At 38.1% G+C, this 25,951-nt stretch overlaps 1 protein-coding gene across 1 annotated transcript in view; it reads left to right on the forward strand.

The window, feature by feature from the left end:
* The first annotated feature begins 922 nt into the window (after window positions 1-922).
* Window positions 923-25,951, forward strand: part of LOC125230642 (protein vms-1-like) — a 30,314-nt gene continuing 5,285 nt past the window's right edge. The window contains 12 exon segments of the mRNA XM_048135868.1: window positions 923-1,192; window positions 1,425-1,634; window positions 2,399-2,562; window positions 3,057-3,243; window positions 5,644-5,735; window positions 6,936-7,026; window positions 7,029-7,157; window positions 9,077-9,212; window positions 12,292-12,413; window positions 12,754-12,956; window positions 13,549-13,703; window positions 14,788-14,929. Coding sequence (XP_047991825.1) covers window positions 1,069-1,192; window positions 1,425-1,634; window positions 2,399-2,562; window positions 3,057-3,243; window positions 5,644-5,735; window positions 6,936-7,026; window positions 7,029-7,157; window positions 9,077-9,212; window positions 12,292-12,413; window positions 12,754-12,956; window positions 13,549-13,703; window positions 14,788-14,929 — 1,755 coding nt within the window. The 5' untranslated portion in view covers window positions 923-1,068.

A 25,951-nucleotide genomic window follows, 5' to 3' on the forward strand; every position in this document is an offset into this window, starting at 1 on the left:
AGGTGAAATCGTACAACAAACGGGACAGGACGTTAACTATTTGTTAAATACATTTATTTAGAGTTTAGATCTTATTTTCTTAGATTAACATTTGCATTTGTTTGGTTTTAATCTTTTATAACGGACTTTTTCTAATAGGTAACACCGCTAAGGCCTTATCGGTCATTCTGCTTAAAATTACATTGATTATTTCATTGTTATTCAGATTCTCAAATTTCGTTCCGAAAATTTACATTGCGGGCTGTTGAGGTAGGTCCAGGTATTCGATTCTACATACAAATTGAATAATTTATAGCTTTTATTTGATTATGCAATACGATCCTGGTAGTTTTTGTAGCAACATAATTCGTTTTTGAGGAAAAATAACATGTTTTCTAGTGGACACAATTTCAAAATTTACCTGTTTAGAAGCATGAACTTATCTTTTGTTAACTATTTTAAATTTCAGTTTCAGTCAAGTATAGTGCTTATTTACCTGTGTATGTGTAATTATCAATATTTCAGAAGATTTGATGTACGTACGTAAACAAATTTAAATAAAGCTAAAATATTTATTTTAAATGCCTGCTTTATGCGACATCTATTGATGAATAGCAGGTTATAACTAAACTATTTCCGAGTGCTGCCATCTATTGTCAAGTAGTTAAAATAATATGGTGGAAGCTTCATATAGTGAATTTCTAGTTTGATTAATGTACTATAGATGGCAGAACCAAATGCCGTGATGTATTTTTGTATTTAAGTAAATTATTTCTTTATAATGAGAATTTAAAAAAATGCTGAATTGAAACGGTGTCACTTATTCAATATTACTTTAATTTATCACCTAATAAAAACACTTAAAAACCCACACGACAAGCAACTGTCAGAAGTTCAGAACTGAACACCAAGCTGTCATTGTAATTTCTGTCAAAAACATATGTTTACGTCCATTTTTCAGTTAAAAATTGCACAATAGTTTGTATTAATTCCTTCTCATTTGAACACGCCACGAGCATGTGGTTTCTATATAGGCTACTACATAATAAACTTTAGTGTAAAAGGAAAGGCTAAGTTATTTCATTAAGTATGGCTTCAAAACTCGAGAATGTTGCTACTAAAACAGCGAAAATTTACGATTTAGACCACTTTGAAAAATTGCTCAAGGGTTTGAAAGTAGCATCTTGCATGCTTACGGAGTCACATCAAGTTGGTATGTATATATTCTTACTATATTTGTAAAACTATACATTTTACACAATCGCCAACATAACCTAAAACATGATACAATTGTATATTTGTTGCGTTTCAGTACTGTTGAAATATCTTCTTGGCATAGCTTGCATAATGTACGAATATAATATTATTATGTCTTATAGTATTAGTTCATGTTAGTACGAAAAAATAAAACTATTAATTAATTTAAAAAAAATGTCTATTCTCAGTTGATGAAGCCAGTGTGATCAAGCGTCTCAACGCGCTGAGCCTCACCGGACCTTCTGATGGCAACTGTTGTTCCTGCTGCGGTGTGGGCCCCTTTGAGAATCGTCTACAACAAACGGCTCATTATAAAAACCATTGGCACACTCACAACCTGAAGAGGAAATTGTTTGGGAAGCCACCACTTACTTTAGGGCAGTTTAGCTCAAGACAAGGTTTGTTATTGTACTTATTGTTCATCACTTTATCATTCATAAAAATGAAACAATTGTGTCGCTTAACTTCAAACTTGGGTAAATCCATTCTGCTATAAGGTTGATTATCTTTCAGATCATAATATATTTTTTATATAATTAACCTTAAAACAGAATGAATTTACCCAAGTTTGAAGTTAAGCGACATAATTATACTGTGGCAAAGTATTCCCATTACTCTTGCATATTTCAAGATGTGTAAATACTCATTGTTCATTTTACCAGTAAGAATCTCCTTAGAATTGAATGTCTATCTATCTATCTATTTAGCCTTTTTTCGTCCTCCCATCGTTTGAGTGGTGGGCGTTGAGCTCTTGAACCATCTCTGGGGTGCCACATGAGGACTTTTTGACTCCATTTTTCGGTCTTACATCTTACAGTGTGGCCAGCCCACCTCCATTTTTGCATGTCTATGTGTGTGAGGATGTCTCTAACTTTGGTTCTTTCCCTTATGTCGATGTTACGGCATTTATCCTTCAGTTTTACACCCAACATACTCCTCTCCATAGCTCTCTGGCACTTCGCAAGTTTGTCTCTTTGTTTTACAGTTGAATTGAATGTACTGATACATATCTATTTTCTTATTCCTTGTACGACCCAGAACAATATGTGTTTGTCTATGAATTGAAAACTTAATTCATCCCCTCGTAGAGCTAATCATTTTTATTTATAGATTATAAGCAGTTTAATTTTTTTTTATTACATGTAAATATTTATCCTCTCAGATGACAACTCCAGTGTGTCCGGCAGTGACTCGGAAACAGAGGGCAGTAGTAACGGACCCGCTAGCGATCTGTTTGCCGCAGCTACTCGCCACTGCAAGGCCTTCTTTACCAACAGCAAGGGCCAAGTGTTCTGCATCTATAGGTGCTTGCTGCATCATAGAAAGGCAAGTTATGTAAAGGAATAACCTGGTTCCGTAATATGTTAAAGCCGTAAACAACATTTTAATTGTACAATAAGTTGAATAAGTACTTAAAAAACAGTTCTCAGAACCCTCACTTGAATATAATTACGATTAGAAAAATGTGGAAGAATATAACAATAGTTGAAATTTAAATTTCTTTATTGCCACAAAAACGAATGAACAAATTACCAAGTAGGTACAGAAAACTTAACTAATACTAAATTAAATCTAAGTACTAAATATTTTATTCTTTTAAGTTTAGTCTTAGTTTCTTATATAATTATGTAAATATGTTCAATACTAAATTAAATGTAGGTATTATTCTATCTACTTACCATACCTACTAACCATTGCAAGCTTCAGCAAATGTGTTGGTGCAAAACAGTATATAAACAGTAAATGTAACATCTCAGTAAGCGGTAACTCATGACAAAGAATAAATATTTTGACTAATTAATTGAATATCCTTTCTCCAGGAGGAACTTTCAACGGACGGCGACGGTAGCGCCTGGATCGAGCGCTGCTCACGCCTCCTGCTCCCCGGCTTCCAACGCTGGGCAGTCTTCATGGTCTCCGGGGGACACTTTGCAGGCGCCATATTTGCTGGCGGCTCCGCTGTTCTACATAAAACGCATCATTCTTATGTGACGAGGCGTGGACAAGGTGATTATAAAAACTTAGACCTTTTTTTGTTGACTGAATGTGCCGCTATCGGATGTAAGAAGCGCCTGGCATCTGTTGGCTCGTTAGGTGGACGACATTCGAAAAACTGCGGGGCACTTCTGGATGAGATTAGCCCAGGACCGGGGTAAGTGGCGTCCACGAAGGGAGGCCTATGCTCAGCAGTGGGCGATTAATGGCTGAAATGATGAAAATTTAGAGTACATTTCATATGAATTTAATAAAACAGATGTCAGACAACCTACCCTCCATCAGAGTGGAACGCTGGGCAGGTAGTCTGCCAATTGATGATATCGCGCTTATTTATCGGGCATTAGCTGAGATTATTAGATCTGCTTGTGGAAAAACTGTTATTCGCATAGCAACCGTAATAAATGAATTATTCAATTATATAAATGAATATCAAATATCCTCCTAAGCAGACGAAAGGTTAACCTAGAGAGAGAAGTAATCTTTTTTTTTTTAATACCACGTCGGTGGCAAACAGGTATACGGCCCGTCTGATGGAAAGCGGTCACCGCAGCCTATGGACGCCCGCAACTCAAGGGGTGTCACGTGCGCGTTGCCGACCCATTAGAAACTTGTACACTCCTTTTTTGAAGGACCCCATACTGTAGTTCATCGGGAATACCTCGACAGGGAGCTCATTCCACAGCCGGAGCGTTCGTGGAAGGAAATTCCTCTGAAACCGATTATTATTATTTATTTGATACACTAGCAGCTCTTCAAGCTGATGCGTGTATATCACTGCAGTTGTGTTTATTTTGCACTTTTCAAAGTTCTAATATAATTGTCCAGTCTATTTTTGAAACAGTTCACTGACGGCGCGCTAATAACAGTTTCTGGTAGAGAGTTCCACACATTAACTACGCGATTCGTCAGGAAGTGTTTCTTAGGGTTGCTAGCACATGGAGGTTCGATAAGCTTTTTAGAATGCCCTCTTAGTTTTGAGTGCTGGCTTAGTATATATAGGTTTTTAATATTAGTCACATTGTAGTGTCCAGACAAGATTTTGTATATGACAATGAAATCACCACGGTTTATTCTATCCTCTAATGATGTAAGACCTAATTCCTGAAGCCGTTCGTCGTATGGCTTGTCTTTCAGTGAAGCGACCATTTTAGTAACTCTTCTCTGGACTCTTTCCAATAGTGTAATATCCTTTTTGAAATAGGGGGACCATATCTGAAAAGCGTATTCAAGCAAAGGACGCAGGTATGACTTGTAAATCCTAACATAACCTAACCACAAAATTTTGAAAAAACCCGAGACCGCGACATAGTAGACCGATTTTCATGAAACATGGCTAAGAACACTTCCGACTAACTCAGCTTTCAGACAAAAAAAATTAAACCAAATCGGTTCATCCGTTCGGGAGCTACGATGCCACAGACAGACACACACACAGACAGACAGACAAACAGACAGACAGACACACACACAGACAGACACGTCAAACTTATAACACCCCGTAGTTTTTGCGTCGGGGGTTAAAAAAGATCCTTAGTGATCACATGGAATGTCTTTCGAATCATGTACAGCATAGAATTTGCTTTCTTCGTTATTTTGGTAATATGCGTGCCCCATTTCAAGTCAATTCAATTCAAAACCTTTAATGTCATAAACAACACATGTCAAAAATACAAAAAATAATAATACAATAAATAAGGAATTATTAAAATAATCTTAAACAACTTAGTCAAAATAATGATAAATACTAACCATAAACATATTATATGCATTCTACGATGTAAAAGAATTTTGTGACATTTAAACATTTATGTAATGTATCCAATTATTATTCTAATTACTTTTAATATTGTATTATGATCTCTTAAATTCAATTCAAAAATTTAAAGTTTAATTATTATTCTAAATTTTAATATATGAACTGTAACTGTTGACCTGTAATGTATCTGTGCATTTACGAAATAAATGAATATGAATATGAATATTAAAATGAAAACAAAAATGTCGAAAGAAAAAACACACATTAATCATTTTAAATTAAACTTACTATAGAATTCACGGACCGTAAAAATGCCTTGTCAATTAAGAAGTCCTTCAGCTTTTTAACAAACAACTCATAAGAAGCCGCTTCTTTAATGTCACGGCTCAAACTATTATATATTTTGATACCCACCACCTCCAATGAGTTTGATGATTTCGCGAGTCTGATTAGTCAGTCACGATACAGATTTACTATCACGACCAGTCTTTCTCTGGTCAGGTCGACGTAGGACATTCTTGTGACGATACATATATTTTGCCACCTCTAATATGTATAAACATGGCACCGTCAACATTTTTAATTCACGAAAAAGCCCTTCAGTCGGAGTAAACGGTCATAAAGTCATGCGAAACAGTGGTACATTGTTTTAGGTCAGGCGCAAGCTTCACGCGACCAGCACGGGTCGGCTCCCAAATCAGCCGGCGCGAGTTTAAGGAGGTACAATCAGGCCGCGTTCTTAGAGGTGAGTTGGTTTACCATTTTCTCACAATACTAATATGCTCTGTGTGGACCCGGCTATTAAGTAATCAATTACTTAATAGCCAGGTCTGTATATTCAAATATACAGTACCGGTCAAAAATTTAAGTTCACTCCTTGTTTTCAGTACAATTGACTGCTTTAGAGAGATAGTTTTTTGTAGTTCAGGGTGGCTAGCCGAATGGCACAATCGCTCACGAAACGCTCACGAAACGAAGCGCTAGTAGATATCTATCTCTATCGCGCTTGCGTATTGGCGCGACAGAGCCAGCGGCGTATCGCTTTCGTTTGGCGTCGGAGAAATGCCATTCGGCTACGGGGCCTGACGTCAAAATTTGTTTCGTAAACAATTTATATTTTTTTAACATCTGTTTCCCTCAAATCTTAAATAATTATTTGGCCTATATTATCTGGCTAAAACTGTGTTTCGTGTAAAGATGTGTCTCAATTAGTGGCAAAGGCAAGGCCATAAATATAACTAGCATTTTGCCGTCATGTTTATTAGATTTTAGTGAAAGAAAGGTACGTGAACTGTGTCTAACTAGTAAAACAAATCTCCACAAAACAATAAATATAAGTTGAAAACATATTTCGACTACCAAACCGAAGATAATTATCCTACAAAAGTACTCATTTGTACCGAAATCAAAGGGTGAACTCAAACTTTTGACCGGTACTGTACAATCTTGTTCAAGTATACGTCTAGTCCAAGTACCTAAATAGTTACACAAGAATTGTTGCGGTCATAGAAGAAAAGTAAGGGAAGAGTCGTAACTCCGTACATCAGTAGACACGAGTTTTGTGTAGGCATTGTTATAGTGACATCTAGCGACAATCACGCGTCAACTAGCGTAAATTATCAGTACTGCTACTTGTCAATAGATGTCGCGATAAACGAAAAGTCTAATGCTCACCAATTTTTAGCTAATATTACAATAGTATAAATCAGTATTCTGTTTTCAATTCCTTCTGCTTGCAATATATGTTGTAAACTGTTCTAATATAAATTTTTGGCAGACGAGACACTATTGACACCTAGTATCGAGTAGACTGATAATTCAAGCTATTTGACGCGTGATTGTCGCTAGATGTCACTAAAACTATGCCTATACAAATAACTCGCGTTTTCTGATGTACACTCTTCCCTCACTATGGTTGCGGTTAACCTATTATTTGTTTGGCCAGCACGTCCAAGAAATAATAACCGGCTGGACAGAAGACCTGAACGGGTGTTCCCACATCCTCTACCGGGCCGTCGGACCCATCAACCAAGGGGCTCTTTCGGGAAGAACTCTCCTTTGAGCAGAGATGACCTCAGGGTCAGGGTGCTACCGTTCCCCACAAGAAAACCTACGTATAAGGAGATTCAGAGGGTCCATGAGACGGTGGCTAGTCTTGAAGTGTATGGTGAGTTGATATCCACTTTTTAACATGACTAGCTTTTGCCCGCGGTTTCGCTCGCGTTAAATTAGCAAAAATTGCGGAATGCTCCATACAAACGTCCACCCCCCATTTTAGGTAAGTGGGGGGTTAGAAAGAGACAAAAGTAGCCTATGTCACTCTCGATCCCTTCAACTATCTCCACTTAAAAAATCACGTCAAATCGTCGCTCCATTTTGCAATCATGTTTAAACATAACTACTGTCCATATTTTTCTTCTAATTATTTTTTATTTAATAGAACACATATACATGACATTACAGTGACAAACTAATGCGCCATGCAGACAATAATAATGACATAATTTAAATTATAAATTCAATACAATAAAAATAAGATCAGGTAAATATGAAAAATTACAATTTAAAGAATTATAGCATGATTAACATACCAAAATACAATTCAATTCAATAAAATACAATTCACAATTTTTTTTTAATAAAATTATGTGGTGCTTCATTTCGTGCACTGCATAAAATATTTTATTTTAAGTATAGAAAACTAGCCTATTCTGCTATATAATATCATAACATCTCTTGAAAGAATGGGAGAAGATCGGGCAGTCAAAAGGGCCTACTTGGGGAGACCGATTGGACGCCGTCCTGCTGCAGGGCAATCATGGTCGCGCGATAGATGATAAAACATCGGGCCGTCCCTATCGCACTTACAAATAGTGCGATAGGGACGGCCTGCTATTTTATCATTTATCGCGCGACCATAATTGCCTGCCTGGACACCCAAAATATCGTTGGGCGGATAGAGTGGAGGTAGACCTTCGTGAGCTCGGCGTCGGCGAAAGCTGGCGCGATACCGCTCAAGACTAATTCAAATGGCGTGCTCTTGTGTTGGAGGCCAAAACTCATTTTGGGTTATCGCGCCAGCCAAGTAAGTATATCATAACATCCCACACTTGCGGGTTCTAAATTATCTGACTTAATCTAATTTGCGGAGAAGAATGTGTGATGTCTTGCACAGATTTAGACCAGGATCTCAAGAATAGTGTTATGTGCATATTGTGCATAATTATTAGACTAATGCAAGTTGTCAAAGCGGAACCCTGGCTCTCACGAGCCGTGGCGAATGCCGGGATAACGCAAGGAGGATGATGATGTTCGACATTATTACTCATACTCATACTCATATTTATTAATAATATCAATTACAGGTCAAGCTTACATATTATAATTACAATCACAGATTTCATATTATACATTCATATTTCGAGTTAAGTATTCCTCGACATTATAAAACGGCCGCTCAATGAGCCAATTTTTGAGTTTCACTTTGAAACTAACACTACACTATTATGAGAATTATAAGGGTATTTAGTGTATAGGGAACTTTATTGTTCTTAAAAATATTTTATACCTTGCACGAAATAAATCAAATAAAGCAATTTCTATTTAATAAGTCAGGTAGAAATATATAAAGTAACTGAATTGACCGTGACGTCACTCAATTCGATTTCATACTAATTCAGCGAGTCGTTCAAATTCGTTTTGACAGTTCTTAAAAAGAAGCTGATTTGACTAGGAGGCACGTAAAAATTCTTAATACTCGTATGATTCGCCAAATGTCCGAAATAGGTGATGCCTCTATCGGAATGAGGAGGCACACTCAAAGGTTATGACAGATGGCGCCACCTTATTAGTCCATTGCACAGATAAAGAATTTCATACGTGAGAGCGAGATGATGATATGTTTTCTCTCTCTCACATATGAATGACAGTGACATGCCTAGACACTTGCACAGGCGCCGCCTGGCGGGATAAAATGTCAGTGTGCCTCCTCATTGGCCCCAGTTTTTCAGTCTTTTACAGAGTGTGTCTGGTGAGACGATGATAAAATTACTATGTAATTTCACTTAAATTTGTATTTTGTTTTAGACACAATGGAGCTATTCCAGAAAGCACTAATAGCGTCGACTACCAAGCTGCCGGCGAAAACCGGCTCCGACACTAGTGTAGAGCGGAAAAAACCTCAGAAGAGTCCTAGCAAACCCATCGACAGGGCGAAATCGAGGTGAGTTACGAATATGAGAGTGTGCACGGGAAAACGTCCCACTTTGTCGATTGCTATAAAGCCGCTTTGTCAGTTTATTCATATAAAGATACAAGTAAATCTCGCCTTAATGGTAACCGACAAAATGGGATGTTTTACTAAACATATGGTGTATGAATATGAACAAAAGGGGCTAGTTGTAACACAGGGGAATAGTTCTAGGAAACACTAATAGCGTCGACTAAGACGGAATCCGACAGTAGTGTAGAGCGGAAAAATCCTCAGAAGAGTCCTAGTAAAGTTATCGACAGGGCGAAATCAAGGTAAGACTAAATGCGTTCTCACATTATCCGATCCGATATCGGATGTCGGAAAGATTTCAAAGGCAAAAATCAAGGATGGCGGCTTAAATGTATGGGATATCGCTCCTAGATCCGATATCGGATCGGATAATCTGAAAACGCACTAAGGGTCTCTCCAAACCTATCAGTCCGGAATCAGCTTTAGCTGACCATAAATCGCTCGTTAGTATGAACAAAGAGGATCGAGTATTATTAGTTACTGTCGAAGTAAAATGTGTAATCACAGTGCATAGACTGCCATCTCTTGACACAGGCTTAGAACTTTTGAACCTCAGTTTTGACAATTTGGCCCATATTCTTAGCTTGATATGTGTTATTAAAATGTCAAATATTCATATTAGCGCCATCTAGCTTAGCGTACCCCAAAGGTGTAATGCCATCTAAGCCACCATACCTTTTTCTGTATGGTACTTAGGTACGTTTTTTTCTTAGACTTTATCTGTCTATACGGAGTTATATATGTCTTTGGTATGAATGAAGACGTTTACGCGGCGTCGTCGCTGAACGCATGCGTAACGCATGTTCATATTATTGCGATTTTTGATCGGCGACTGACGATTCCGTGTCGGTTTGGGGAGACCCTAAAGTTTCCCCTTTAACTTAAGATTGGGATATAAAGATTACATGATAGTAATTTATTTAATACTAGCTTTTGCCCGCGGCTTCGCACGCGTTGGATAGAGACAAAAAATAGCCTATGTCACTCTCCATCCCTTCAACTATCTCCACTTAAAAAATCACGTCAATTCGTCGCTCCGTTTGGTCGTGAAAGACGGACAAACAAACAGACACACACACTTTCCTATTTATAATGTTCCACAAAAGAAAAAACATTACAGTAAAAAGTTGTACTTAATGCCATAAGGCATTCTCTACTATCCTAGAAAAGGGAAGTAAAATAAGTTTTCTCAAACATGCAATGAAATTATTTACGTTCCTTAAAATGGCCTGGGAAGTATCGCTTTTAGGGCGCAACAACTCGAGAGGACTGTAAAGGGATTTCATATTATTTTTTAGGCCTAGGCCTGCAAAGTAACTTTTTTTATAAAATATTGTCCTTTAGAGCATTTTTTTTTATTTCATTGTATGTTTGAGAAAAGCACTATACATGCCTCGGCGTGAAAACGGATTCCCGGCCTCGTATCCCTATCTCTATAATACCCACTTGGCCGGAAATCCTCATTTTCCCGGCCTCTGATGTAATTTAGTATTTCATTTTTGGCACAATCTTTTATCGCTGACTATACCTTTCTTTCAGCAGTCATCTACTGCTCTCCGAGACGTTTCTAAAAACCCCTTACTCGATGGGGATACGACGCTTCATAACAGAGTTCCTATGACCACCTTTCTGCTCCATCATCAGATCAGCTCCATGATACAATAATATTGCATTGTCACGTGATTTACATATGTGTGCAAAATTTCAGCTCAATCGGAAACCGGGAAGTGGGACAAATTTAGCTTCTACGTTTTGACGCACACTAACATACTAACGAGGCAAGTTGAAAAGCTTGTAATAAAAATCTAATAGATTTTTGCAATTTTTCATACATACATACATACATACAATCACGCCTGTATCCCATAAAGGGGTAGGCAGAGCACATGAAACTACTAAAGCTTCAGAGCCACTCTTGGCAAATAAGGGGTTAAAAGAAAACGAAACTGTGGCATTGCAATTTTTCACTTGGTAATAAATAAATTATCTTTAAAAGTAGGTACGAATACGAAATTAATATGATTCACCTGGATACCGTCAACTCTTCATAAACATTGTACTAGGGTCAAGGGTAAATCCACCTATTGTCGCCACCCTCCTTTGTTGGTATATTCAATTGCTACTCAAAGCAATATGACGGTCATCCTGCAAAGTGGGTGGCGATGACTTGTATTTTTGATGTTCGTTATTAGGTTAGTAAACTGTTATAGATATAATATCACGGGATAACCTGAGGTGTAGGCATTAATAAAAAACTGGCCAAGAGCGTGTCGGGCCATTCTCAGTGTAGGGTTCCGTAGTTTTCCGTGTTTTTCTCAAAAACTACTGAACCTATCAAGTTCAAAATAATTTTCCTAGAAAGTCTTTATAAAGTTCTACTTTTGTGATTTTTTTTATATTTTTTTATGGCATGGTTCAAAAGTTAGAGGGGACACACTTTTTTTCCTTTAGAAGCGATTGTTTCCGAAAATATTAATATTATCAAAAAACGATTTTAGTAAACCCTTATTCATTTTTAAATACCTATCCAACAATATATCACACGTTGGGGTTGGAATGAAAAAAAGCTTTCTAGTGCTAACGGTTACTGAGATTATCCGCGGACGGACGGACGGACGGACGGAAAGACAGACATGGCGAAACTATAAGGGTTCCTAGTTGACTACAGAATCTTAAAAAAGCCCATTATAAAAAAAAAGAACTTCTAGAGTTCTAGACGACTATGGAAGAGTAAATAAAAATCATTTTAAAATGTCAACGCATCTCTCAAGTAGGTACCTAGATTTGCTCTGCCTGTTTTGGCGGGCCGTCGAAATGTTACGAATTTATTTCATATTTTTATGAGAATCGAAATTACCATTTCCGAAAATTTCAATTACCCTGTGGAATTTTCCCGAAATTTTAGATAACTTTTTGTAAGGTTTTCACAACTGTGATCGAGTCTTGTTTACTGCAGAAAATTGCTGCAAACAATGAACCTTGTCCTTATAAAGTTGGTTAACATGTGATTCTTTTATAGAGAACGTGCCCCCCGCCCCCTCCCCACACAAGTTACGTCGAGTGAAGACGAAGGCCCCTGCTACATTGACTCTGAGACCCCGCCCAACTGGATCAAGACCCTCTCGGAACAGACCTCCAAAGGTATGATCACCACAGAACTTTTCTCGGCCAAATCGGGGAAATATTGCAAAAAGGCCAGGTCCGAAGTACTTTAAACCGACGAGGATGTATGAGGAACGTTATGAAAGTGCAGTTTCGCAGAAGTCGACTGTATGATATGGGTTCAATTACTCGTAATATTGTGTGCAACGGGCTAACAACCGTTACAAAAATATCGAAATTTAGTTTTTTTTCCAACCTCTTAATTGCTAATAGTAGCACTGAAACTTGAGCAGTTTCATGTGCTCTGCCTACCCCTTTTAGAAATACAGGCTTGAACTTATGTTTAATTGGATAAATTCCATACATTTTTTTATAACAGGGCACATATCCAACTCACGGAAAGACCTAATACACGATGTGGTGGTTGCCCGGCCACTCAGTTCGGACAGCGAAGACCAAGGGCCCAGGGAAGAAAAGAAGGAAGCCAAGAAGAGGAAGAAGAAGAAAGAAGATAGGGGCGACAAGGGGGAGAAAGTGGAGAAGAAGGTTCCGCCTCCGAAGATTCCTAATAATGTGAAAAAGGTAATTTACTACCTAATTATTTTTAAATCGGGACTTAATCGCTTGTGACTACAGTCATATTAAACTTGTCTTCTTCGAGACCACGGGGACAACGCCGTCCCTGAAACGTTGGAGGTCAGTTTTCGATCTTCCTGTACCGATTCTACCTGTTTTCGATGATTTTACGTTAAGTTTTTGAAAAGTTTTTCCGGCCGTATTGAAATATTTTTACTTTGAGTAGCTAAATTGAAACTGCCAAGTAAAGTTCAGGATTGGTTTATTTTCAATAGGGTACACTGAGGCGAATCGAGATCACAGGACGCATCGGACCTGACTAAAAAAATCTATTGTTATTAAAATATTTCTTATGACTGCAGTTGCAGGTTAATCGAGCAATTATAATGCTGTTAAAATCATTATTTTCCATGATCCTATCCCACTCTATGGTCCGATCTGCTTCAATCAACTCTACTAAAGAAGTGCAGCGAAATATGTTGTCACGAAACTGGCGGCCGTAGCCGTCATTGATGTTCTTAGCAAAACATTGCCAAGCTGACAGCCGCATGATGAATGTGGCGTTCAAAAAGTTTATAACATTTTCTTTTTACTCTAGATGTGGAAGATAATATCAGGCGGCGAGATCTCCCTAGAAACAATCCTAGAAAGTTGGGAGGGGTCGTTAGAAGAGGCCTGCAACACAAAGGACCCTACCGACGGCAATACTGCGCTGCACAAAGCTGCTATAGCCGCTAAACCGGCCATGGTCACGTGAGTATACTCCTTTTATACCCGAGTCGACGAAGCCCCGCTTCGAGGGGCTCCTACTTCTGAACCATGTGTTCTTCGGACAACTAAAGCTGTCTAACCAAACTAGACGGAGATATCTAGAGATGATTCTAGAAAGTTGGGAGGGCTCGTTAGAAGAGGCCTGCAACACAAAAGACCATACCGATGGGGTAATAGGCTACTTGACTTTTTTTAAAGTCTGTCTTACCTATATATGATTAAGTAATGTCCAATTAACCGAAATAAAATATTACCATATTTTATTATGACCTAAAAACAGCTAAAATATTTTTAAAGCATACTTTTACTTAATCAGGCGAAAATAACACAGTCATGTTAATCTATAGATTATCTGTGTATCAGGTCATTATATTCGAAAACAACATTTTCTGACTATTAAGTGTATGGGGCATAAAGTTCATTATATCAGTGACTGTTTTGACATGAAGTAAGTTCGAATTCGAGGACGTCACTATAACAGAAGACAATCATTTATTGTGCCAAATTCGATATGAGTCTAGTAGCCTATAGCGCCGCACCAGGCCGCAACAGCCGCCGCGGTTAGTATACTAATTTTAAATTACCTTCAAATATTCTCCAGGTTATGAAGTTAATAGACATGTCATGAAACGTGTAAACAGTCTTATACCCGTCGACGTCGTAGTCGACGAAGCCCCACCTGGCGGGGCTCCTATTTTTGATCCACTTGACCTTTGAACAACAAAGTTTTATTCAAAAGCAAAAGAACAAAAGATATGCTACTTTATTTGGTGCATGACAGATTCAAATCAGATTGCCAAAATTATGTACAGGTAACCAACTGGAACTGACCACTCTACAACTATGTCAAAATGACAAGCAGTAAGAGATATCTTACAATCTGATTCATAACGTCACTATGACATAGTTCTACAGTGGGCTAGGGTTCCAATTGGTTGACTGTACATTGTGATGTGTATTGGGTCCTACGAGTTTATAGCGTACAAAAACTATTTTTATAATCCTCTTATTCCAACGTGTTTGTTCTATATTTACATCTAATACTCATTATATTTTTGTCACACAGTCAAATCCTAACCGCCGGCGGTGACCCCTGCATCAAGAACAACCAACTACAGACCCCTTACGCAGCGTCCCCACACAACGACACCCGAATAGCTTTCAGGCTGTTCCAGGCACAACATCCCGACAAATACAACTACGCTAAGGTAAGAGATTTCTTATATTTATAATTGGAGAGCGGATTTAGGTTTAAAGAACTTTATTTCTCATAAAGATGTGATGGTCGTCGCAGAGGGCGAGCCATACATATCCTTCAGCCTGAGGGGCTCTGTGAAGGTTTCCAAGCTAACTCAGGGTAGGGAGGATGAGCTGATAACAAACACTGTTTTATAATAACGAAATGGCGTCTTACGCGCCCTTTATTATAAACACCACTTACAGACTAGGTACAGTAGGTACAATCGTCTCACTCCAGAAGGGAGCGAGCTAGATATCGATATGACTACGTATATGCGGTTTGGCAACGTGCCCTGGGAGATGCGGGATATCGGAATGTTCCCCGGGGAACAGGGTCGGGATTAAACCGTCCTGGCTGACTACGCGTGACTCCGCGCGGCCCGGATGGGTAGAAGGGTGCACTGGGGATAACTTGCCCTGGCTAACTACGCGTGACTCCGCGCGGCCCGGGAAGCTATACTACTGGGGTAAGGGGGGGGAAGTCTCCTGGCTAACTACGCGAGATCCACGCGGCCCGGAGACTTATACCTAGGGGACACCTGGGGCGAACGCGAGGTTCCACGCCGCCACACCAGGCGGAGCAGCCGTTGTGCCTTGCTCGGGCTCAGCACACCGACTGACCGCCGATCCGCGCTCCGCGCGCTTATATGGGCGCGTGGCGCCGGCGGGCCGCGGTGGTGTGTGTAGCCGGAGTAGTCTGCTCGTCGCGCGTCGCGCTACACCGCTCCGGATGCTGTCCGTTGTGACGATGTAGGGTCGTCACAAAGAATTACATAATTCACTTACATGAGAAAATTTACATTTCACAAAACTAAGATTAAGCATACAGTGTACACATTTCAGGTAGCGATTTAAATATTAATATGGATATCACTAGTGCAATTTTTTAAATACATGTCATGTGGTTTTATAATAAGGTCTTAAAATCTATTATTATTACGTCGCACACCGCAAACTTCGCTGAATAATTACATTAAATTAATGTTATTTTTGCAACTAACTACATTTAAAGAAATGTATTTTATTCTAAATAAAGGACTTTGTATACACGAAGCGAATTTTTTTAAATTTTTCTATTCTTTGAGTCGTAACAGAAGTTTTTACTGTGCAATGCGCTGAAGAAATATTAAATAAAAAGAACTTAAATAAATAAACTATTTAAATAATTGGCAAACATTTTTTTTATTTATTATCACCATAATTGTTGGCCAATATTCACAAAACCATCTAAAAAGGGTTTTATTTTTATATTCTGAATATTCTGATACATTTTTTTGTGTCTAGAAAAAATAATAAATTATCTATGCGAGTCATATTCATATTAATATTTAAATCGCTACCTGAAATCCGCTGTCTATTTGTAATGTTTCTTAATTATGTGATACACGCATCAAGAACTATCAACTACAGACTCCATATGCAGCTTTGCCGAAGAATTATGCAGCTTTGCCGACAAATACAACTACGCTAAGGTAAGATGGACAGTCGGCATCGAGAACAGATTTCAGGCTGTTCCAGACACAACATCCTGACAAATACAACTACGCTAAGGTAAGACATAGGTTACGGTGACCGCTTTACATCAGGCGGGCCGTATGCTTGCCATAAAAAATTACTGCCGAAGCCCAAACTATACCGTATCGCAGCTTTGTTCATCATCATCATTGTCCACAGCATCTTTCCAGATGATAGTTGCAGCGACTAAGGGACGGTTGCATCAAACCATCTGTCACCGTTAAAGTGTTCGTTAAATTTTATTGTATGAGGAAGTTCGATAGTCGTCTGCTGCGTGACGATGATGTGTCTGTCAAATGTGGTTGATGCAATTGTAATGCCCTAAGTAAAGAGGTAGGTATTCTGAGAAGGCAGTCTACAGCCTACATCGATTGTGATGGCTGTACAAGCCAATGGCGGATCGGCATTTCCTGCCGCATCGATCACAAATGTGCTTTGACTTCTGGGGTGGTTCAGCAGCTATACGGAGACGCTTTTGCTTGAGTTGGTCTAACCAAAGCTCGTCGTGCTTCACCATACTCTCCCGCAAGCTACGACGACTTTCCGGTCTCATCTCCGCACGTTCCTCCCAGCTACTAGGAGTATTGAAGCCATTCATGTCACGTTTCACATCGTATCACAGCTTTGTTACCATAAAAATGAAGATGTGTTTTGGTATATTGGGTGTTTCCGCTTTGAATTTGTATCCAATGCTTATTTATTTTCAATATTCAATAGTCCGTAATGTTTCTAAAATAATGCTTAATGCATATCGTGAAATATGACCTTTAGGCCATTCTGCCTGTTGTGAGCATTTTGCGATTATAAGTGGTACCAAAATAGTGCATTCAAAACAATTAAAACTACCTCAAAATAGAACGTCAACACTCAACATGGAAGTTTGAAAGGAAACTTCAACTACGCTTTGCGTCGAATAATTTATGAAACACTCGACGTAGCGTCTTTACTTAAAAACAATACCTGAAAAGTGAAAACGTGTTTGTGCTTACTAATAAAATATTCCTATTCTAGACGTTAAATTTTCGTGAGATATTATATTCAACTATTTATGTAAACGGCTGTACTCACTATATTTTTATTTTTAGTGCATGCCTGACGACGGGTCTCCTAAATTACCCGAAATATGTCGAACAATGTCTGAAATAGTTCTTTGTTTTACAAGGGGGCAAAGTTGTTGTTTAACCGCACGTGCCAATATTGATACCCGAGCAAGCGAAAGATTCCAATATTGAACCGCGAGCGTAGCGAGTGGTTCAGAAAGTGGAATCTTGAGTGTTGCGAGGGTTTCAAGGCACGAAGGTTAAACAAACTTTGCCGCCGAGTGAAACACAAATATTTTCACCACACCAACACGATAGTCGTCTGCTGCGTGACGATGATGTGTCTGTCAAATGTGGTTGATACAACTGGCCCTAAGTAAAGAGGTAGGTGTTCTGAGAAGGCAGTCTACATCGGTTGTGACGGCTGTACAAGCCAATGGCGGATCGGCATTTCCTGCCGCATCGATCACAAATGTGCTTTGACTCCTGGGGTGGTCCAGCAGCTCTACGGAGACGCTTTTGCTTGAGTTGGTCTAACCAAAGCTCGTCGTGCTTCACCATACTCTCCCGCAAGCTACGACGACTTTCCGGTCTCATCTCCACACGTTCCTCCCAGCTACTAGGAGTATTGAAGCCATTCATGTCACGTTTCACATCGTATCACAGCTTTGTTACCATAAAAATGAAGATGTGTTTTGGTATATTGGGTGTTTCCGCTTTGAATTTGTATCCAATGCTTAATGATTTTCAATATTCAATAGTTCGTAATGTTTCTAAAATAATGCTTAATGCATATCGTGAAATATGACCTTTAGGCCATTCTGCCTGTTGTGAGCATTTTGCGATTATAAGTGGTACCAAAATAGTGCAATCAAAACAATTAAAACTACCTCAAAATAGAACGTCAACACTCAACATGGAAGTTTGAAAGGAAACTTCAACTACGGTTTGCGTCGAATAATTTATGAAACACTCGACGTAGCGTCTTTACTTAAAAACAATACCTGAAAAGTGAAAACGTGTTTGTGCTTACTAATAAAATATTCCTATTCTAGACGTTAAATTTTCGTGAGATATTATATTCAACTATTTATGTAAACGGCTGTACTCACTATATTTTTATTTTTAGTGCATGCCTGAAGACGGGTCTCCTAAATTACCCGAAATATGTCGAACAATGTCTGAAATAGTTCTTTGTTTTACAAGGGGGCAAAGTTGTTGTTTAACCGCACGTGCCAATATTGATACCCGAGCAAGCGAAAGATTCCAATATTGAACCGCGAGCGTAGCGAGTGGTTCAGAAAGTGGAATCTTGAGTGTTGCGAGGGTTTCAAGGCACGAAGGTTAAACAAACTTTGCCGCCGAGTGAAACACAAATATTTTCACCACACCAACACGAACAAAATACTGACTGTAAAACATCAAACTAAATTAAATATAGCAATTTATTCGATATTTATGATTCAAAATCGTCATTTATAGGTAAATTCTACCAGCCAGCTCAAGATGTCAAGTTGAAATTTGTATGAAATTACTTGTGGAGAAAATGCAATTTTGCTATCTGTTTTGGAATAGCAAAGTAAGCCTTTACCAGTTGGTGTGGTGAAAATAATTATACATTTCTTAGTTCGAGGTTCATAATGCATTGGTCACGTTCAAAAATAAGAATCCTTACCTGCTACCATAGATTAACTTAATTATGGGCAATAAACATAAGGTCGTCATTTACATATCTTTGGCACGTTTTTCGTACTTAAACCTATCGATATTTCTAGACGTGACTGTAAAGCAATTAACGTTGAATATATGCCCATAATATAAAAGGTGTAATATTAATATTTTGCTGGGGATCCGTTAACTTCATATTCGGTAGGCTCATGTACCGATAAAGAAAAAAGTACTTTTTCTCAAACTTGCAATGAAATGTTGCCATGACATACTTCAAATTAGGTCGAGAAGTACTACGTATCTGGTGCGCTGGAATTTCATAGTAATTTCCCCACCTAAGCTTGCAATGCTCGAGTAATTTGTTTCTAAACGTCAAATTCTGACACACCGCCACAGAATAAATAATACTTAGACAACGCCATCATCAGAAAAAAACATGCAAAACGATTTACATGAATGTCACCGTTTAAAAGGTTACCTCAAATAGATTAAAAAAGTTTAAAATAGATTACATACCTAAACCAGTAAAGTAAGAAATGTCTCAGATCACATGTAAATTGTCCGTCGATTCGACGCCAAGGTCAACACGCATGTGATCTGAGGCTTTCCTAGTTACCAAAGACATAATCGAGGGTTTACTGGTGAAACCCGATAAATCGTGGAAATTGCACATAGTTCGAATTTCAAAAACCAGTTTGCTCAACTTATCGGGTTTCACCAGTAAACCCTCGATTATGTCTTTGGTAACTAGGAAAGCCTCAGATCACATGCGTGTTGACCTTGGCGTCGAATCGACGGACAATTTACATGTGATCTGAGACATTTCTTACTTTACTGGCTTAGGTATGTAATCTATTTTAAACTTTTTTTTAATCTGTTTGAGGTAACCTTTTAAACGGTGACATTCATGTAAACCGTTTATCATGTTTTTTTTTCTGATGATGGCGTTGTCTAAGTATTATTTATTCTGTGGCGGTGTGTCAGAATTTGACGTTTAGAAACAAATTACTCGAGCATTGCAAGCTTAGGTGGGGAAATTACTATGAAATTCCAGCGCACCAGATACGTAGTACTTCTCGACCTAATTTGAAGTATGTCATGGCAACATTTCATTGCAAGTTTGAGAAATAGTACATTACATCAGAGGCCGGGAAAATGAGGATTTCCGGCCAAGTGGGTATATACCGGATAGGGATACGAGGCCGGGAATCCGTTTTCACGCCGAGGCATGTATAGTGCTTTTCTCAAACATACAATGAAATAAAAAAAAATGCTCTAAAGGACAATATTTTATAAAAAAAAGTTACTTTGCAGGCCTAGGCCTAAAAAATAATATGAAATCCTTTACAGTCCTCTCGAGTTGTTGCGCCCAAGAAGCGATACTTCCCAGCCCATTTTAAGGAACGTAAAGACAATATTTCATTGCATGTTTGAGAAAAAGTACTTTTTTCTTTATCGGTACATGATCCTACCGAATATGAAGTTAACGGATCCCCAGCAAAATATTAATATTACACCTTTTATATTATGGGCATATATTCAACGTTAATTGCTTTACAGTCACGTCTAGAAATATCGATAGGTTTAAGTACAGTCAAGTGCAAAAATACAGTTTGCTCAACTTATCGGGTTTCACCAGTAAACCCTCGATTATATAACTCCATCTAGACAGATAAAGTCTAAGGAAAAACGTACCTCAGTACCGTACAAAAAAAGATACGGTGGCCTAGATGGCGTTACACCTTTGGGGGACGCTCGGCTAGATGGCGCTAATATTAATATTTGACATTTTAACACATATCATGGGCCAAATTGTCAAAACTGAGATTCAAAAGTTTTAAGCCTGTGTCAAGAGATGGCAGTCTATGCACTGTGATTACACATTTTACTTCGACAGTAACTCTCTATAATACTCGATCCTCTTTGCTATTTACTGACCAAGGTACTCCGCAGTGTTGGCCGAAGGTCAATGCAATTAACCATTAAAAATTAACCATTGAAAACGTTAATTGCCATTAACCATTGACAATTGACGGAAAATTAATTGTTAATTGCAATTAACACCAATTGCCATTAACGTTAATGCATTTCGAAAAATTAACAATTGTAAAGGATTAATGGCTAATTGCTACACAAACCATTAAAAATTAAATAATTTGCTAATGTAAATTGAAAGTGTCATTGACAATTAACAATTAACAAAAATAAATTGTGTAATTTAAAAAAGACGAAACATATAAAAGTTTTAAGTAGGTAGGTACTTATTTTGAGATTTCTATTCTGCTCTTCGTGAACCCTGGTTGTGGTTGTACCTAGTGGAACTCAGCCGTTTTCGTCATCCAACTCGCCTTGATGAGTATTTGGGTGAGCTGATAACAAGATAGAGCCCAAGATAGAGCTGATGCTGAACCCTGAAAGCACCTAAGGAAACTTCGGGTTCGGTACAACACACGTGTGTCTATGTCGCACCAAACCTGAGTTCCTCTAGGCACTGCCAGGGTTTAGGCCGGGTCATTCTGCTGGGCCTTATTGACTTACTGAAGTTTGTTTTCATATGATTTAAAAATTTTAAATACTTTTAATAAAATAGTAGTATCAATTATTAGTTCATGAAAAAAAAAATTTACATAATTGCAATTGAAATCAATGATCATTAATTTTTATTAACTTTAATGGCATTAATCAGACAATTGCATTGACAATCAATGGCATTAAGCTTCGCAAAAATTCAATGGTCATTACATTTAATTGCAATTACCATTAATGCAATTGATTAATTGCAAAATCAATGGCCAATGCAATTGATTAATGGTTAATGCCAATTGACGATTACGGCCAACACTGGTACTCCGAAACAGAAAAATAGTATAGGTACACACCTATACTATTTTTCTGTTTCGGAGCTTAGGAGCGGTAACTTCGTTTAACGAAGCGGTCTGAGCGGAGAGCAGAAAAATCGTTGTCTAACGTTTTCTAATCAGAATAGACCGAACTTTGGCCCAGGTCCAAAAATGCTTATAAGTAACTCTACGATATCTTATAAGCATTGTTGGTGGAGTAGGTACATATGCGCTTAAATTATGGACCTCACTATTTCCATTAAACCTGTTAGGTAGAATGCGAAATATTGCTAGACTTGAAGATGAAACAAAAAAATAATAATTTAAAAATACATTTTCAATTAAGTAACCGTTGTATAATACGAAAATATTGATTACACACCTTATGTCTACATTATAAATCAACTGCTATTTTTAATTGTTTGCCAATTTCATAATGTACATCTCATGATCATTAAATAATAGTTTTATACGCTTCATGCTTAGATGAGTAGCTGTGCGTAATCATAATTTATCCCAATATTGACGCTCACGTTAATTAGGCAATATAGTAATTATAATTGTGTTAATTTGGTTGATATTGCGTATTAGTTAATTACATCTGTGAGCAATTGAAGCATGTGGGCCATGACTCGAAGGTTCTCAAGGAGAAATGCTGATTAGTTCATTACTTTATTAGGATGTAATTAGAGGTTTAATTCGTTTTCGAATTAAAATTAGCTCGGAATTCAGAAAGATAATTCGACGGTGAATTAGCTTGGCCTTACATACAAGGTACCCAATAGAAATATTGAGAATACATTTATTAAAGGCGAATTCCGAAAAAATAGTGCGTGGATTCCGTCCTAGCGGAAGAAGTGAAACTTCGTACCATAACCTTAAAAACGTTCTGTGAAGTGACTGACACGTTTTGCGTTTAGTTACTTCCATCTTTTTACTGCTTTAAATATTTTACATTGCTAATTGCTCAAATTGTTGAAAAAACAAATATAAACTCATGAAATACGGACAAGTCCAAGAGTTTTAATTCATAAATTGACATATTATGGCTTAATTTTTTTTTCAAAATTTGAGTTGGCAACACTGAGCGTTAACGCTGTCAGTTGGAGGTCGCGTTAGAAGTTTCATTTAAAAAATAGAAGACATCTTTTTTGACATGAAAAAAAAACCCTAAGGCCAAAAAAAAATTCGCGTCATTTTTATGATACGTTTTCCTAATCAGAACAGACACCGAATGTACCATACACTGGTAAAGTTACCTTATGGCCGTCAGCGCTTCAGTTCTTTATAGTTTATATTTCTTTAGTCCTGAAAAAAGTTGTAACTCGGGGCGTAAGAATTTTGCAAACGCGAGTCTTAAATATTTTACAATACACTACAAATAGTATTTATTGCACACTTTAATATACAGGAAACAATATTGACTATACACGGCAACAGAAAAGGCAAAACAGCAGGCGGTCTTATTGCTAAAAAGCGATATCTTCCAGACAACCTTTGTACTGTTTTCTTTGCATTTTTTCGCTTTTATTAAAAGGGTACAAGCATAATTAATTGGCTTATGCCGGGCCGGCGCTCACTAATGTGATATGTCCTTTATTAAATACCTTATTAGTCAATAATCCGGCCAGTCCCGTGCAATCCATTATGGCGAACAATCTTGCGTTAACACCGAAAAGCGACTGGCAAATATCAAATGACATTTTGCACATACATTTCGAAAAACTCATTTGTGCGAGCCGGGGTTCGAACCCGCGACTATCCAGAACGAAAGGTGCTAGGCGATGATATACATACATAAATATGTACACAGCAAATATACCCTTGACTCAGGAACAAATATCTGTGTTCATCACACAAATAAATGCCCTTATCGGGATTTGAACCCAAGGCCGCGGCTTAAAAGGCAGGATCACTACGCACTAAGGGCCCATTTACACGGTGCAAGTTTCATTTCGAGTACATTGTGTTATTTGATCGGTCGGCCGATTTGACGTAGCATTAAGTGTCAGCAATGTACTTAACTAAAATTTTATGCGAGCTCGCGCTCCTCAGCCTTAAGGAAGTGAGGTGTGTCATAAATATAATGAAGTTCTTTGAGCAAATTAACAATCACTATCAGGCAAAAAATGGCGCACCACGTCCGAAACTCGTCGTAATTTATAATCGCCCGCTTGTATATCGAGAACTCGCCCAGCGGGTTCTCCTGCATCTGAGGAAAGATCACGTGTACCCACCAGGCGGGTTGTTGCGAAAGTGTTAAAAAGTTCTGTGGTTAAAACTGTCTATGACTAACGTATACCTACCGAAGTAGTAGATACGAAGAAATTCCCTTTAGGCATCCTCGGTTCCGTTCGGCTTAAGATTGTTACGACTAATTGTTGAGTTGTTGTAGTTGTAGTTGAGTTGGCACAATTTGACGTCCCTCTGCGTGCAGTACCACAGAATTCTGGTTAGGTACAAACACGCATAAACTCATGCCTGTATTCCCAAAAGGGGTAGGCAGCACATGAAACTGCCTCAAGTTTCAATGCCACACTAAAAAATTAAGACCAACTAAGAGCAGTTTTCTCTTAGTTGACGTGAAGTAAATCAGTACAATTACGATCTTAAATATATACTTAATTCAAATAAAGCTGATTACTAAAAACAACAAGGGAATGTATAATTGAACTAATAACTTAGGTGTTTTGTTATTACTAACCATTGTACAAATACAAATGTACACCTTGAATCAATTATTAACTTGTTAGGCATAACTATGTAACATAGGTTGATTCAATCCTTAGTTCAACTTACTAAGGTAATTTAGTTCGCATAATTACTTTTCATGGAATTATTGAGCAAGATCTTAATCGGCTCAGTTACGTTACAAAAGTAAGAGCAATCAAAATTACCTTATTTGATTTGTCTAAGATCTTATCAGGCTCGTATGGAATCAAGATGCTTGACTACGACTATCAAAATATTGATAGGAGCAACCAAATTTTTTTAGAATGCACGTTCAACAAAACGTACCTATTTAATTGTGATATTGCAATGACAGGTCTGTGTGCGTAGCCGAATGCACAAACGCTTACGATAATATTTCTTTCGTAGCTATCTATCTCTATCGCTATTGCGTATTGGCACGACAAAGCCAGACTACATTTCTGTGGCGTTTCGTATCGCAGAAATGCCATTTGGCTACGGGGCCAGGCCTATCGCCTACATCACAATTTAAGTTATTTTAAGTATACTTAAAAAGACAGAGTATACTCGTAAATATCAGAAAGGGATACTGACATCCATTATCATCCCTAAATCACTGTTCGGTTTTGTAGCAAGTTTATTTTCTGTACTTACTATTATTCATTTATTTATTTAAACTTTATTGCGCGACACAAAATTGTAAAAACTTTAAATAGTGCAGGCAGGCAATCATGGTCGCGCGATAAACGATAAAACATCGGCCCTTCCATCGGCCCGTCCATCGGCCTGATGTTTTATCATTTATCGCGCGACCATACTTGCCTGCCTGGATTATAAATCTTGAGATGTAATGTGACATGAAACACAAATTTATTTTAAAATCAAATTACATATGTAACCAATTACAAAGAAAAGAGATACATATATTCATTCCGTGCTACAATCGACTATTATGGCAATATACTACTAGCTCGCTTTACCTCGGATTACAACGTCACAGTACTCACCGTGGACCCACAAATCCAAACGCCCTGTCAATCTACTGTCACTCACTCCACACAATAAGCTCAGTCGATGGACATGGACACTGGACAGTCTATTCCGACAGACCTAGTACTGAATGATTTTAGAGTTCGCAGCAAGTTAGGTACTCCATAACGATGGTAGGCTCTTGTACTTTAGGCCGCCTATTAGGACTTCAAGTACCTATATAGGACAAGTGAAGGTTTAAGAACAA

Source organism: Leguminivora glycinivorella, chromosome 10 (genome assembly GCF_023078275.1).
Source record: "Leguminivora glycinivorella isolate SPB_JAAS2020 chromosome 10, LegGlyc_1.1, whole genome shotgun sequence".
Classification (NCBI taxonomy): domain Eukaryota; kingdom Metazoa; phylum Arthropoda; class Insecta; order Lepidoptera; family Tortricidae; genus Leguminivora; species Leguminivora glycinivorella.